This window comes from Monopterus albus, unplaced genomic scaffold (assembly GCF_001952655.1).
Source record: "Monopterus albus unplaced genomic scaffold, M_albus_1.0 scaffold121.1, whole genome shotgun sequence".
In the NCBI taxonomy this organism is placed as follows: domain Eukaryota; kingdom Metazoa; phylum Chordata; class Actinopteri; order Synbranchiformes; family Synbranchidae; genus Monopterus; species Monopterus albus.
This window is the reverse complement of record NW_018128001.1, coordinates 398,897-414,879: the sequence shown is the minus strand read 5'-3', so window position 1 is coordinate 414,879 and position 15,983 is coordinate 398,897. Positions and strand designations below refer to the sequence as shown.

General features: G+C 45.2%; 1 protein-coding gene across 1 annotated transcript; it reads left to right on the top strand.

The window, feature by feature from the left end:
* The first annotated feature begins 3,696 nt into the window (after positions 1-3,696).
* Positions 3,697-15,006, top strand: uqcc1 (ubiquinol-cytochrome c reductase complex assembly factor 1). The gene is made up of 9 exons (XM_020612217.1): positions 3,697-4,129; positions 5,470-5,577; positions 6,013-6,120; positions 7,951-8,023; positions 8,773-8,830; positions 9,253-9,361; positions 11,998-12,075; positions 12,323-12,436; positions 14,091-15,006. Exons 1-9 carry the CDS (start codon positions 4,055-4,057, stop codon positions 14,223-14,225), a joined length of 858 nt encoding a protein of 285 aa, XP_020467873.1. The 5' UTR covers positions 3,697-4,054; the 3' UTR covers positions 14,226-15,006.
* The last annotated feature ends 977 nt before the right edge of the window (positions 15,007-15,983 follow it).

Here is a 15,983-nt window from a genome sequence, read left to right as displayed (position 1 = left end):
AACACAATGGAGCGCTGAGCAGCTCCAGAACCAGAGGTTTCCCTCAGCAGGTGGTGCTGCTCTGGAAATAAGCAGCTGTTTGCTCAACATATTCAAGTTAAAGAGTGGTGGCAGGCCAGTGTTGAGTTCACAACTTGTCTTATGACCAAAAAATCTGTTATTGCAGGTTTAAGAAACAACTTTGCAAACTTCATGTAACAGGTTAGTTCACTCTAAACGAGGAACTCTACAGGGGACTTCATCACTCACACTTTCACTTGTGACGACTCCTCTGTCACTGCCTCCCTAAATAGCAGAAAGCATATTGTGTTTCGTGAATATACCTCCCCTCACATACAACATGCACAAGCACACACACACACACACACACGGAGCTGGGCTTGAACACACTCGCAGAGCAGCTGTGGCCGTTAGATCATCAGTTTAAACAGCAGGCTGGTACCCTGGCCTGTGTCAGTAGGTGTTACTGGTAGCATTAGCCCCTGGGGTGAAGGAAGAGCCAAGGCCTGGAGGAGGAGGAGGAGGAGGAGGATGGAGGGAGTCAGGGAGAAACAGAAAGTGAGGGAGAGGCAGTGTTAGCATAACCTAAGGCTTACACGTGTTATTTCTGTTGTTGTTTTAGCCCCACCACTTAAACGCTCAGGAAATCATGGTGTCTTAGCAGGAGACCTGCTCTGTCATCACACACTCACACACCCTGTCCTCTCCTCTTATATTTCAATGTCAAATTTTTCACCCTGTTCAGTCTGCATCCAGCTACTTATCCACTTTTCACCTGTTTTCTAATGTGTTGCTCTTGCTTCTCTTCTCCTCTCTTTGATTCATTTTGAAATAAGCGACAACATAGTGTGAAGACACCACCTGACACGACAGGACGCAGACAGGGTTGACCACGCCAGACCCTAGGATTAGTGGTTGAGTTTGGCGTCTGTCTTGACTTGGTTTGACGGTGAGTCTGGAAAGCGCTTCAGTGTGGCGGCTGCGTTTTCATCCAGTTACACCATGTTTGGCAGGTCACTAGGAATGTCTGTGCTCATGCCATTGGTCAGTGTTATTACATATGTAGGAGCTGAACTCTGAAGCTGCATGAGCTGACTTCGTTTGCTTCAACGTGTCAATAAATGTTCTGCACAAGCTGCAGAATTTAGCCTGAAGCAACCTTAGCCTTGTTTTTGTTGCATTCGCATTCCTTTACTGACACACACGCACCTTTTCTGCTGTGCACCTCTTTCCTGTTTGAGGGCCTGTCGCCAACCCTGTCTCCAAGGTCATTCTTCCATTTTGTTTTCATTTGCAGTGAGAAATGTGTTCTGAGGGAAACATGAGGCTACCTGGATTATGTTTTCAGTCAGCTAATTACAAAAGATTGCTAATTATCAGCTAAGTTGTAAAATGTTGATAGTGAACATATCAGTAAAAAGTGCATCCAAGGATAATGTGTGTTGCTGCCAACAGACAGTAGTTATATTACCAGTAATCAGAAATGAAAACTGGAGTTAAAACGTTATTTGAATATGAGGAGGGTCTGAAGACAATAAGAGGCCTGTGTTCCACCATCATTTATGAACTTCTGAATCTAATCTGAGTGCACTTTTATTGTTTTCAGGGTCCCATTAGTGTAAGAGCAGCATGAGGTGAATGCAGCCAGTTTCATTATGAGGTAAACTGCCTCTGAATCTAATCCGAAGCTGCGATAATCAGTTACAGGTCAATTTAAGGGCTTCGTGCCCCCGGAAACAGCTCTTTCACCATGTGGAAACAAGGTGCTTAACCAGTGTGGTGAGACATTTGCTGGCTCTTTGCCCTGTGGACGGAGCAGACGATTCAGCAGTCACACATAAAATACACACTTTAGTACTGTATGTGTCTTTGAGGAGAGACAGGGCCATCGCTCGTGTGTGTGCATGGGTGGTAAAATACATCCTTGACCTTTGTTTTCTTTGCACTTTTTCTCCTATGGGAGAAAAACAGAGACACACAGAGTGCAGTATTACGGGCAGGATGGTGGGGTGGCAGCCGTTATTTATGTCTGCTTTCTTTAGCGAGGTTTCTCACAGGAACAGGAGCAGCGCAGGAATCCAACGCTTCCTCTGAACACGCCATTTATCACGCTTTATTAATACAGCAACACACACACACACACAATGGAGATGAAAAACTCTTAAGAGATATCCACATAGTCAAAGGAGAAGTAGCTCACTTACATTTGTGTAGAGAGCTGGTGAAATTCAACAGGATATCCCTCAAACACTGATGAATCAAAGCAGTCAGAAAGGATAACTCCCTGCAGCATACATTCTGTTATATTCTTGTATATTTTTTTACTATATTGCTGCATCTGCGCTGCTTAAAGTGCCTTAGATTTTGTGTTACTTATTTATCTACTTTATATTTCATCTGTATTTTGTGGCATTCATGTGGACGGCAAAGTAAGAATTTCATTGTACAGGGAAACACGTTTCCTCACTGTGCATATGACTAATAAACACTTTGAACTACTTTCTATTATTGAATGAATTCTTCATTCTGGCGCCAGAGATGCCTGAGTTTGACCGTCAGCCTTATGGGCTCAAACATTTCTAATACTAATGACTACAGCCATTTTGGGGGATGTCAAGGTCGCAGGTGGGACACAGTGTGTGTTGTCAGGTGACTGACCGCTGAGGAAACAGCAGTGGCTAGATATGACATTACTCTTTGCCCCACTCATCTTTCACTCACTTCTCCAGTCATTAGTCCTCACCTTTTCTTCTTTTCATTAATCAGCTGTGACTGATTGAGTTGACAAGCTGTGACTCAGGAGTCACAGGGCTATGCAGGTCAAAACAGAAAAACACAATATAAAGCAGGAACATTTACTTCTGCGTGCACTGGATCTTCTTTCATTCATGGCGGGAAAGTTACATTTGATGTAATTTGAAAATGAGAGAAAATAGGTGAATTTTAGTAAGTCAGAATATATGAACTGCTTTTCAATGTCAGTAAGCATAAGAACAACATCAAGCTTTATCTTTAACAAGAAACTCACTTACTTGGACAGTGAGAGTAATACTAGTTGTGTATGTTCAAGATATGTTACAGTTAATGATGGCGACCTTTCTGACACGACTCTGAACTGGGAAAACATGTCACCTTGACACACACAAATGTACACTTTCTAAATGAGACACATGAAAAACAGAAAGCGATGCCGAGGTAACTTAAACATTACCTCACCTGTTCTGTTCAATCAAGAAAATACATCCATTAAAAACAGGCTGGTCCTGCTTTTAGTGCTTCTTCTTTATCAAGCTCTAAAGTGTTTGCATGTGTGTGTGCTTGTATGGTTTTACACTGTGAGGACTAGTTTGAGTTTCAGAACTTGCCAGGACATACATTCTTGTCTGGTCCTCACATTTTCAAATGGCTGTTTGAGGGTTCAGACTTGGTTTCAGGGTTCCAATTAGGTGTGACATGACAACCACTCACACTCACAGTGTGGCCTGTGGTAGGACGCCGGAGTAGGCTACTGGAGGAAACTGGAGAACATGCAAACTTCGCACAGAAAGGTCCTGGTCGGCTGCAAAGTTCAAAACCCCAAACTACTTGCTAAGGCAACAGTGCCACCTCCTTACAAATTAATGCTACATGTAAATGAGATTAAATTCAGGACAGGGCCAGTGATCATTTACTAATTATCACTAAACACAGACTGAGGCTGATGGGAATATCTGTAGTTATGCAGTGTAATTGAACAGTCCTGGAGGCATATTATTATTTTGTCCAGAGCTGCAGATTACATGAACGTTAGGGTTCTTGGTTTTAAATCTTGACAATATATAATGCGTTTGCAATAGATAATTAAGAAAACGTAGAAATTAGAACATATTTAAAATACCCAGGATAGCACCCGGAACCTTTTCTTCGCTGAGGCGTTTTTCCGGCCGACAGGATTGTGTGTCGGACAGATCCATTGACATTGCCGTGGAACAGGACTGGAGTTACCGAACCAGAAGGGAGGCCCAGTGCCGTGGCAGCCCGCTCCTCAGCTCTCGGTTTAGTGCATCACGGAGCCATGTATCGGCGGATGCTGCAGTTTTCCGCCAGAAGCTTTCTAAACGTGACGGCGCCCAGAGCCGCCTACATAGAGGTACCTGTGTTTCGGCTAACGTTAGCTTAGCTGCTAATAGGATTCACGCTAAGTTAACACGCCGCTTTACGGCCAACACAGACACAGAGGAGAAATGAAAGACAGGAAAGTTGTCTGTTTTGTGAAATGTATGTATGTGTGTGTTTGTTATATCATCAAAACGGCGTGCTATTAGTTTAATAAGACGAACTAACGCTAGTTAGCTGTGGGTTGGCAGGTGGACCGCTAACTGACGTTAATGCTGGTCTCTGGTGGACACATCACTGACCCAGCTCTGCTCAAACATCACACAAACCGCTTCTGTAGTAAGAGTTAAAACCTAGAACCTATTTAACAGAGTTGTCACTGATCTCCACAGATTAACGTAGTCCCTAAATCCCTATGTTGATCCACATAAAACTAACATGAAACCAATTAATCATCAGTATTTTTCAGTCAATCATGCAAAAAAGATGTGAGAATTTGTTGTTGTTTGACATTAAACCGACTATTTTGAGGTTTTGGTCTGATGATTAGACCAGAGAAGTGAACCGAAGCCATCACTGTGGACATTCTTCCACTTTTAAAAAACATTCATAGACTAAATGAAGACTTGGATAATCAGCAGATGAACTGTTTATGAATGACTATGACATGATCATTTGATGTATTGTTTTGTTGAAAAGGTACAAAAGTCATGCACGTTAAAGAAGAACTGAAAATAGAAATGTTGCCAGATCTTCTGATCTCAGACTGGTCTGCCTTGGCCTTTATCCTCCAGCTTCCTTTATGAACTGTGGAGGATCAGCCACAAAACTAAATCTTGGTTAGCAGCCATCTTTAAGCTCTCAGGGCCTTAATGGCCGTCACAGAATAAACATCAGTAACTGTCCCATGTACATATGCAAGTGTGTTAAAAACATCCAGACAGGACCAGACATGGCTGTGGGTGCTTGGGTCACACCCACAACTTAAACAGTTCTCACCTATTCCTTGAAACGGTTTTCAGGAGATGCACATGCATGAATGACCTTGGAATCAACACTACACCCTTGTACAAAGTGTTTTTTTCCAAGTTTCTGTCTATCCACCTGTTGTGTGGGGCTTCAGGAGACGAATCATAGCCTGCAGGTGAATCAGGGAATGTCAGGGAAAACTGTGCCCACTTTTTAAATTACCTGTCAGACATCATGGCTGTTTAATACTCTATGAAAGTATTTCTAATCTGTGCCAGGACAGCATTAGAGCTACAGTGATTCTGTCTGCTTAAGGCTTTGGGATTTTGCGCATGTTGTTCTCTCAGTGTTTGACCTCTCACCCCCGTCTTGTCTCTGTTTTCATCCTTCTCTGGCTCCATCCAGGCGTCAGGTCATGAAGCCTGCCTCACCAGAGCTTTAGTAGCCTGCCAGGTGACCAGAGTCACCCCTCCCAGTTTAACACCATGTCGGGCTCTGCACAGCAGCACACAGGTAACATGGCATGCACAGAAACACACACATACACTTTGACAGGGAAACAAATTTAAAACCCATGTGTAGGGTTGTGTTTGAACATGCAATGCTTTTACTCTGCATGCATCCAGATACATCATGACAAAGCTATCGGTGTTTGCTTATCAACAAAACGTTAATGATGTAAGATAACAACAGAGTGAGGGCTCCCCTCTGTCGTGTTTATTATAGCTTCAAGGGTGAGACAATGGGCAAATATAGTGTAAAGAGGTTTGAGTTTGCAGAGTCTGTAGAAAAGAGCTGTATAAGTGTAAGTTAATTTCCTTCTTTTCCTTCCTTGTTGTCACCTCTCACACTCCCTCTTTCATTCCTGTTTCCATCCTCCTCTCACTGTTTGTGTCCATCTTGTCCATCAGCTCTGCACATCCTCCTCTCACTGTTTGTGTCCATCAGCTCTGCGCCGTGAAGGAGACGCCCCAGCACACGGAGGAAGAAGTCGGGGCCTTCACAAAGCTCATTGAGGCCATGGGTTTCACAGGACCACTCAAATACAACAAATGGGTGAGTGATGGAGGGAAGCAGGAGGTCAGCGGGCAGGAAAATGATGGCAGATAAAGTGGAGTGTGTGGAAGCAAGGTTATACAATTAGGAACTCAACCAACAGGTTGTTGCGTACAGACATGTCAACAACACCCTGGGGAAACATTGCAGGGAGGGGAGAGAATAAAGATGAAGCTGAGAGATGTCAGCTTTAGTAATCACTGATGTGTAAGTGTCCTTTTAAAGAGAAATGTCTTAGCTAATACGGTGGTTGTTGGTTTAACACTCTGGTTACTAAGGCAGCCAGAGTGTTGGGTTTTCTGTGTGAGGACAGTGATATAATGATGGTCTCAGACGGGCAGAAGGGCTCTGACCCCTCATCGCCAGGACTGTTCCTCACAGCGCAGACTTGAACCCAGCCCAACAAATCTCCACTGTGGCACGCATGGCTTTAAAATGCAGAGACACAGGTGTGGTTGTAGGTGCCAACTGAAACACACAGTCTACTTACTGCCAGCCATTCAGAGGGTAGGTACATTTTTTTTCAGCTCTGTATCTCAGTCTTTTTCGTGCCAGATTCCCTCTTTGTGTTGGTATCCTTCTAATGTGACTCAGCAGGGAAACACTGACTCACTTGGTTTGGCTAACTCTCACTGCTGAAACCTAGAACGTATTTGGACACAGAGACCTGTGGATTTGTACCTCAGCACTCACACTGGAGTCGTTTTTGGAAGGGGTCTCTCTACAGCCAGTGTGGACAGGAGGAGCAGTGTGTACATGTGCACATGTACTGGACTCAAGGATGTGCAAACTGGCACAGTGACCGGCTGCTGGCTGAGAAGATGATGGGCATTACTGTCGCTAGAGGGAGCTGATGGTAGTGCTCTGTTGTTGCTGCCCCTCCCAGCGACTGAGAAACTGCATGAAGAGCATTGGCCAAAAAGAACAAGTGCTGGTACTGGAAAAAAAACAACCCAATCCCAGTATCACCATTAGGATTGGGCACTGAGAACTGGTTCAGCCTTTAACTGAGGATCTCTCAGGAAATGTGTCAGTTATTGATTCCTGAAAACAAAGTGTGGATTATTGATCGAGTTCAAGTTCGCCTCCAGGTACAAATGTGCTGTTGGTTGCATCGCAGCCATGGCAAAGTCTGGTCACATGGGCACTTTAGATCAAAGAGTGAAGCAGGTGTCAGTGTGCAGAGCAGTGTGGGTTGTGTTGGCCTAGTTTGGTGTGAGCGGTCACACATCACTGAGCCTGTGCCCTGTTTCTTTCTTTCTGTCCTCTCAGCCTTGTATTGATTACTTGCCCACTGCTGCCTTACATAAGGATATGTACATGCACACTGAGAGCTGCTGTACCAGAGTCAAATTCCTTGTGTGTCCGACACACCTGGCCAATAAAGCAGATTCTGATTCTGATTTCTGCTCAGATGTTGTTGCAGTTAACTTGGTTCATCATATAGGACACCTGTCAGTCATAAATGTAAAAAGACGTACTGTTCAAACCCTGGAAGGAGATGTGCAAAACGTACTGGGGGTTGAAACGTGGACGCGTTTTCCATCCTGGTGTTGAGCACATTCAGCCAATTGCTTTTGTGTTTGAAAGTTGCTCGACATATAAAGTCACCTCAATTTTCCAAGAACATTCATTCATTTGAATACTGTTGGGGTGTGACAGTGTTGGGCGCTCGCTAGTTTCCTATGACAGTTGTTGGTGTAGCAGCAGTGGCCCAGAGGAGAACTGCATGTCAGCACAATACGATGTTTATCTCAAGCACTTTAGCTGCATGCTAATGTGGTTTATTGGCTCAGGTTGTTACTGATGCTTTCCTCCTTGTCTTCCCAGAAAATCAAGATAGCTGCCTTGCGGATGTACACGTGCTGTGTAGAGAGGATCAATTATGACGAGTTCTTTGAAAGTAAGTACAGATCAAATCGGTAAACAAACTGTAAAAGCAACTAACCTTGTTGACAGGTCCTTTTGTTTTCACTGAGAGTTTGACTGACTGTTGTCGAAGCCTCAGACTCATTAGCTTCATTGTTGGTGCAGCTGTAAACAGCTGCTTCACTCTGGACATCTTCATGTGTTTGTTCCTGCTCTTCAGGTCGTTTCCTGTCCCCCAGCATCAAGACTTTTATTGTCATTCAGTTTGTGTAAGCACATGAAAAGGATGACATCAGGTTCTCAGGTCCTGGTGGCTACAAAGAAAAACCTAATAAAATCACCTAAAACAGTAACTTATCAATGCTAATAAATAGTCATTAAATAATAAAAACCACTGTTTTCATAAATAAGATGTCTGACAGTTTCATTTTCTGTGCATCATAAAAGCTCAATAAAATGAAGCTGCTTGTAAAAACCACTAACTCCTGCAAACACTGGTTCAGTGAAATAAATGGAATTGTGCGACGTGTTGTGGATCTAAACTTGACACTGTTCAGTATCTGTGTGGTTCCTGTTGATTGTGTGTTGGCTCGGCCGTTGACGTTCCTGTCATCCGGTTCCAAAGTTTGCTCAGATCAGTCCACGTGGTGGCGGCAGACAGGGTTGTTGATGTAGAACCTTTGGGCTTTGGTTCCCACATCAGTGCTGCTGCTTCTGTAAGTGAAGTGTGACTGTGACGCTCACTGTTTATTTTGTCTAAGTGGGTTCATGTGCTTGTTTCAGGGTGCTCCCTCCCTGACACGCTCAACTCTTGGTTCCTGATAGCGCAGCTGCACGTGTGGTGAGTCGCACACAAGCACCTATGTTGTGTTTTCCTGTAAAGTGTCACCTGCTGTCTTGTTGTTCACTCCTTCACTTGTTTATCTCCTGCCTTCATTGTGGTGCGGGACATTATGTTGTCATGCTGGTGTCTGTTACTGTGCGACTGTGTAGACGCTTTGTTTTGAACACAATAACTCAAGAACATTACATAATAGAAGCTTCACGCTTACGGCCGATATGGAGAAGATGTGATGTGCCTTACACATGTGTGTACTGTATAATGAGGTAAACACTTTTTGACTTTAAGTGTCTGACATTCTTGGGCACACGCTGTGACTTCTGTCAACATGCATGTTATTTTGTCATGGAGGTCTTGGCCGGACAGAACTCAGTCCAGGGGCCTTTTGCTGCCTCCTCACGTCTGATGCTCTCCTGTGTTAGGATGTGTTTGGTGCGGATGCGTCAGGAGGGCAGATCGGGAAAGTACATGTGCCAGTACATCGTCCACTCCATGTGGGAGGATGTGGAGCAGAGGAGCAGAATGATGGGGGTAGGTTCTGTGTGTGTGTGTGTGTGTGTGTGCGCACACGCAGCAGGATTAATGCCACAAGATCATTCAGCAGCATGAACACACACTGTATAGACATTTGACTGCACCTACAGCCTGGTGCCTGTGGTCTCACACACGGTTTCCTAGTTATAGAGTCTTTAGACCAGTGATGTCATGTGACAATAATTCCACCTTGTGTGGCATCACCAGCACAATGCGCAGAGTTAGGAACTCAGGTGTTGCAGCAGTGGATGTAATCAGAAATGCTTGTTGCTCTGGTGGTTAGAATGTTCTGAGTTTAAATGTTCAGTCTGTCTTTGGGTTTGTAACCAAACATTTCATTCATGGTTTGGTTTTTGCTTGGTCAAATCCTCGTCAGGCGTTCAGATTGAATGACGTAGAACCTCGGCTCCAGTTATTTTTATGACCAGTTCAACAATCAAGGGGCCTCTTGGGTATTGTACACATGGGCCTGTGTGGTGTTAATTGATTCTTTACTACGGTTTGTTAGTTTTATGTTCAGATCAGCAGGATGAAAAGGTCTTAAATCAATTTGGTGAACAGTGGAGAAAGTGTTTTCATTTGAAAAATGACCAGAACTATCAGTCACGTTTCTCTTTAAGACGCCGTGCGACTGCAGCCACAGCAGCTCAGTTTTCTCTTTGAAAAGTCACAAATCTGCTCAAATATAAAACCACAAACCTCCAAACTGTTTCTCTGCCTGAAAACAACAAAATGTCATTCTGCAGAATAAGTACTGACTATTTCAGCTGATGCCGTGTTGCACTAAGTTCTAGTCGTGCCCCTGCATGCTGCATAGGATGCAGGTTTTGTTTATTTAAACTTTTACATCAGCATAATTGTGCCAACAGTCCTCAATCAGAAAGTGGAGCTAAATCCCAGGAGAGCGTTTTTTTTTGTCCACAGAGTCGTTCTCTATTCTTCGTCAGTGGAGCAGCTCCAGGAAGTGTCGCTCGTTGACATCACATGCTCTGCTCTCACGCTCGGTATTACACTGCCGTCATCTCTCCAGGTTCATAGAGGGAAAACATACCGTCATGCGTTGTGTACTGTCATGTTTTACAGTTGCTAAACAGGAGTGAACAAATATATCGGCACCAATATATCTGTAGTCGTTTTTACTGACTCCAGCAAACGCCGTACTCGGTCGTGCTCTGCCAGTTACTGTGGCAGGTTACAGACAAACAGCAGCGCGTGACGGACTGTGGCTGACATCAGCTAAACACCAGTGAAATCACACTCGGTGAGGCTGCGTAGGACGGTTGAAGCGCAGACGGGGTTTAGCTCTGGGGCTTTAGCTCGTTTCGCTGTGTGTGACAGAAGGAGGTCAGAGATGAGGAATTACAGTGTGGTTTGTGAGGTCACTCCTGGTGTGTGCATGCATGCATTGGGCACAGCACGGTGATGTGTGTGTGCATGCTGCAGGTGTTTTCACAGCTGCATTTGTTAACTTTGGTCAGCGTGTGTACATACATGCACTGTCACAAGACGCGACTGAGAATTAACATCTCAATGAGTTTGACCCCAATTCAAAACCTAAACTTTCACTTAATCTGAAATTTAATCTGCACCAACTTTTGTTATATTGGACCGTAGGAAACTTTCCAACGCAGGAACCATCTGTTCGTCTCGGCACCACCAGTACAGACTGTGACCTCTGACCTCAGTGTGAAGCAGCCAACACATCATTTTCAGGGACCTTTACAGCTTCTTTAAGCCACAGAGGAGCGTTACACACCAGTTGTGTGTAGTTGGTCTCAAAGATGCCTCAAAACTAAAGACTTTTTCTTCCCTTCACTACAACAGACAGCGGCGTGCCCAGGTTCACATCCTTGTGCGTGCACACTGAAGTAGAGCTGCAGCGATAAGCAGCAAGAATCCTGCAGCTGTGACTTGTACGGCGTCTTCAGCAGATGCCCGCTCCTGCTTTGTGCGTTCAGCCAGATGTACTACAAACATCATGTATTAGTATCTTCTCTGTTGGGGATGTGTGTGTGCAGCACAGTGTTCCTAATTGAGCTCAACGTCAGCAGCACACAGGGGTTATTACACCAGGACCAGTGATTGCAGTTGCTCTTAGGTTTCATGCTGATTGTGCTAAGGTGCAGTAAAAACATTGGTCATTTTCTCCAGGTTCATAATTACTGCTGCATTCACTTGAAACCAACCCAGCTCTCCAGCGACCTGGCTGTCCTCCTCTTCCCCATGTGCTCACTGAACCACTGCTGCACTTCGCCTCCATCCTCAGCTCACATGGTCACAGGGCATCCGTTAGGTTCTACTGTAGCGTGGGCAAATTTACCTCGGTCTGCTTTGGTCGGTGGTGTGCAGCTCTGAGCACAACGTTACAAGTTAAACAAGTAGACTGAAGTTAAGGTATAGCTTTTAACAACAGAGGTGATTTTGTCCACGTTTGCAGCCGGTGCCAACGTGGCTGTAGGCTCAGGCTCGTGTTAATAAGACCTCACAGATAAAACACTGATGAATGTCTGCTCATCTGTATTACTGCCCAGACCACAGCTGGTGTTTGCTGGGTAGACGGTGTCCTGAAACCAGTGTTACATGTGTTTCTGCTGTGCTTCACATTGGTTCCTCTGTCTCTTCCTCTGCTGCAGATTGAAGCCTTTCGTAGAAAGGAAGTAATGAAAACAATGACAGAGACTTTCTATGCTTCAATATTTGGATACGATGAGGTGAGTTATTTGTTTTCCACAGGTCACAGACTTGGGTTTTTCAATGTAAAGACTGAGGACGTGGTGTTAATTAGACGAGTGAGTCTCGTGTTGGCCAGACGGATCCTGTAGATGTTCAGTCAACGTAAAAAAGACATTTGCTGTTTTAAAGAAGCTGTTGGTAGACTTGTTTCTCATCTCTGCAGTCAAACACAAACAGCTACATTTCAGCCTTGAGCCCTGTGTGATCTCTGGTCTGTGTCTGCAGGGGATCCTGTCTGACGACTGCGTGCTGGCTGCAGCTCTGTGGAGGAACCTGTTCTGCCGTCAGTGTGAGGACCCCAGACAGCTGGAGCTCATGGTGGAGTACGTACGTAAACAGGTGTGTTTCCGTCTTCAGCCTCGGTGCGCTCACCTCTCACACTTTCATCTGGATTTGTGTGTATGAAGTCCACTGAATTTTTCATCTGGATTTGTGTGTATGAAGTCCTGCTGTCTTCTGCACATACATGTGATCCACTGAATTCTTCTTTTGTGAACTTTATTTAAACCATTTACTGCTTTATTTGGGCTGGTTCACGTAGCTTTTACTACATCACCGCTCCTCCTCCTCCTCCTCTGCTGTCTGTGGAGGACGAGCCCGTCAGGTTCCAGCGTGGTGAAACCTGTGTGAGAGGAGAAGGCATGGAGGTAAAGCTGCAACGAGCGGGGCAAGAAAAAACAAACTAAATCCAAAATTCGTTCAAGGATCAAAAAAAACCTCTAAGACTAAACATGTTCCACTTCTCTGATGGTGAAACTGTCCTCGCTGTACTTCAGGACAGTCTTCAGGTATTTGGACGTGGTCTTTCCATTCTCTGCTCTTTGTACTTACATTATTTGACAGGTACAGAGTGAAGTCGTACATTAACGACACAACGCTGCCGCCGTTCACCCACACAGCTGTTTCCACTTAATCTGTCTGATTAGCACGTTTCTCCGGACGCAGCCAGCGTGCGCACGCTCTGCTTGATTGACACCTCCTTATTCTGGTTAGTGTTCTGTAACAGTGGGACAAATGACACCTTTGGCTGTTTATTTTATTAGTTAATCGACCGTGTGTGGGTTGTCACAGTGGTTCAGTGGTTAGCACTGTTCCATTTCAGTAAGAAGGCTCTGGGTTCAAACCTTGTGGCTGACCGGGGCCTTTCTGTGTGGAGTCGGCGTGGGTTTCCTCCGTGTACTCCGGCTTCCTCCCACAGTTCAGAGACATGCAGGTTAGGTTGGTTTCAGCCCTGTGATAGACAGGTGACCTGTCCAGGTGTACTCCGCTGATCGCCCCCCACCCACTGTGACCTCCACAGGACCAGTGGTGCAGATGGTCGATGGATGGATATTGACTGCTCATCCTGGGCCAATATTTCCACCTCGCCCACCCCCACTGAGCACTTTCCTTCCTTCCTCACCTCCTCCTCTCTCTCCTGTGTTTTCTTTCCCTCACACTCCTGGTTTGAGAAGCACCTGCAGGCTTCCTTCTGCTGTCAGGGCCCACATGGTCCACGGCCGCCTCTCTCCCTCCTTTCAGCTTCGCTTTCTTTCATCCCCTCCCTTTCTTGTAATGCCTCCTGCTCATGGTTTCTCAGCTTCACTGCTCCCTTTCCTTTCCACATATTTTCATCCAAAGTTCTACCCTACCCTGTCCAGTCTTGCATCTTTTTTGTCACTTATCTTGTCATGAGCTCAAACCAGTCCTGACTGCCCCCCCCACACACATAGATGCAGGTGGGGATCCTCTGGACTAAAGTAACACTATATAAGGTAAAACTGGCTCTACCTCGAGCAGCTACAACAACGTTACCAGTCTAATAATGGATTTCATAGCCATAGATCAGTCACATGACCCATATTACTGCAGAACGAGCACTTTTACTACAGAGTCTTTAAGTTTGGTTTGCTGAGAATACTCCTTAACTTTGACCTTATTACCATTATGAATGCAGGACTTGTGATCCGGTTGTACTGGTACTCGACTAAAGTAAAAGTTCTGTTGTGTGCAGATGCAGTACATCGACACCCTGGACGGGGAGGACCTGCTGCTGACAGGAGAGGTGACGTGGCGTCCCCTGGTGGAGGAGAACGCACAGAGCATCGTGAAGGTGGTCACGCCCACGTACAACGACACCGGACTGTGAGGCGAAGACGTGGACTCCTGTTTCCTCTTCGTTTCCTTGTCCCTGTCTTGTTTCCTGTCTCCTACCTTTAATTATGCAACATTCTCTCACTCCTTCCTCTTTGCTCTTGTCTCCTGTCCTGATTTTAAACAAGCTGTCGTTTCCCCATCGGCTCCTTTTGGTTCCGTCTCCTCTTGTGTCTGTAACTTCTTCCTTCTCTCCCAAATCAGTTTTCCACCAGAGGTCTGTTTCTGGAGGTGCAGTGCACGCAGGATAGTCAGCAGTGATGTTTCTGCTTCCACATTCACCCATCACCAAACCAACCAGTCCAAAACCAGAAAAGGTCACTCATCATCACCCTCATCATCATCCTGTTGGTTTGGAGAGCTTCTGCCACGTCCTCTCTGTAAACTGAGCAAACAAGGCACTCTGTACTTATATTTTTGTAGCTTTTTCCACAAATGCTTCACTGTATTTATAAAAAGTTTAGTCTACCTCCTTGTTTGCACCTTCCTTCCGCAGAGGTCTTAGCTATTACTTCTCTTACTGCTCCTTCATTCTGCATTCAAGTTTCACTCTACAGTGAATAGGTGGAGTTAGGTGACATGGAAATAATGAAAACAAGACTTCACATGCTAATGGACCTTGTTTTTGTCAGTGGTCAGTCGTCCTGTGAGGCTGCAGCTCTGTCCAGCTCCCATGATGTTCTGAACCAGGGATGAAGCTGAGCTGTCGAACACTTTGACATCATCACTGTAATACAAACAGAATAAATAAGATGTTCTCTGGATGTATAAAACTACTGAGCTTTGTTTTATTCATGCTCCACTTTCTGCCAAAACAGGAGAAATAAAAGCAGGTTAGCTTCACCTGCTCACTTCACTGTGCCAGAGAAGACTCCTCCCTGATGGGTAGATGTTGGTTTGGTTGCAGGGTTCAAGTCACTACTGTCCAAAATGCTGCGGCCTCCAGCACAAACCCACCTGAGTTCCCTCATTCAGGTGTTTGAGATCTCCCCATGTCCATCCAGAGTTCTGGTCAGTGTCGCAGTAATCCACTGACGGTTGTCTGACCATCCAGGGCTCCACCGTGCACGCGGACTGGTCCCTTCTACTTCTGCACACTTTTAATTTGATCAGTTTTGCTAAACAAAATCAGACTCCAAAGAAAATAACGGCTCCCATCTGTGAGCTGTACATGCTGGTGTGTTGTGTGTTTCTTGCCTGTGGATATTCTTGACCTTCTGGTTGTTAGATTCTGGGTAACTGGAAGTTTGTACTGGTGCATTGTAAGGTTTGCTGGTGTGAGCTGATCGGCACGACATTGTTAATCACTGCATTGTGGCTGCCAGCAGAACATTTGATGAGCATTTACAGGGTTCTCAGAGTATTGGCATGTTTTCATTTATCAAATACAAAATAAAGGGCATAGTCCCAGACAGGGTCGAAACGGGTAAGCAGTGTTAAAATCACGCCGCCTGTGTGTTTTTCAGTGTAACTGGCTCCACAGACTTGGATTTGCTCTCATACTATTTATCCTGCTGCTGATGTTTCCTCACTGACTGAGGGAGACCATGTAAAAATCCACTCAGTCACTTGGTCTGTAACTGTTTTAGTCGTGCATCTCTTTACTATATAGAAAGAGCTGTAGGATGGACTGAATATCCAACTGCTTCCTGTTTGGTCTTTGACCTGCAGAGGGCGCCACACTCCACCTTATTAATGCTGACTACACCAACCAGCTGATCCTGATGCTGTGTCTGCAACGTTTTGTACATGT

Excerpts from the sequence above, each read along its gene's own strand:
- uqcc1 (XM_020612217.1), top strand. The coding sequence starts at position 4,055 with ATGTATCGGCGGATGCTGCAGTTTTCCGCCAGAAGCTTTCTAAACGTG. Across the intron at positions 8,024-8,772 it reads TTATGACGAGTTCTTTGAAA|GGTGCTCCCTCCCTGACACG; the intron begins GTAAGTACAGAT and ends TGCTTGTTTCAG. Across the intron at positions 8,831-9,252 it reads ATAGCGCAGCTGCACGTGTG|GATGTGTTTGGTGCGGATGC; the intron begins GTGAGTCGCACA and ends CTCCTGTGTTAG.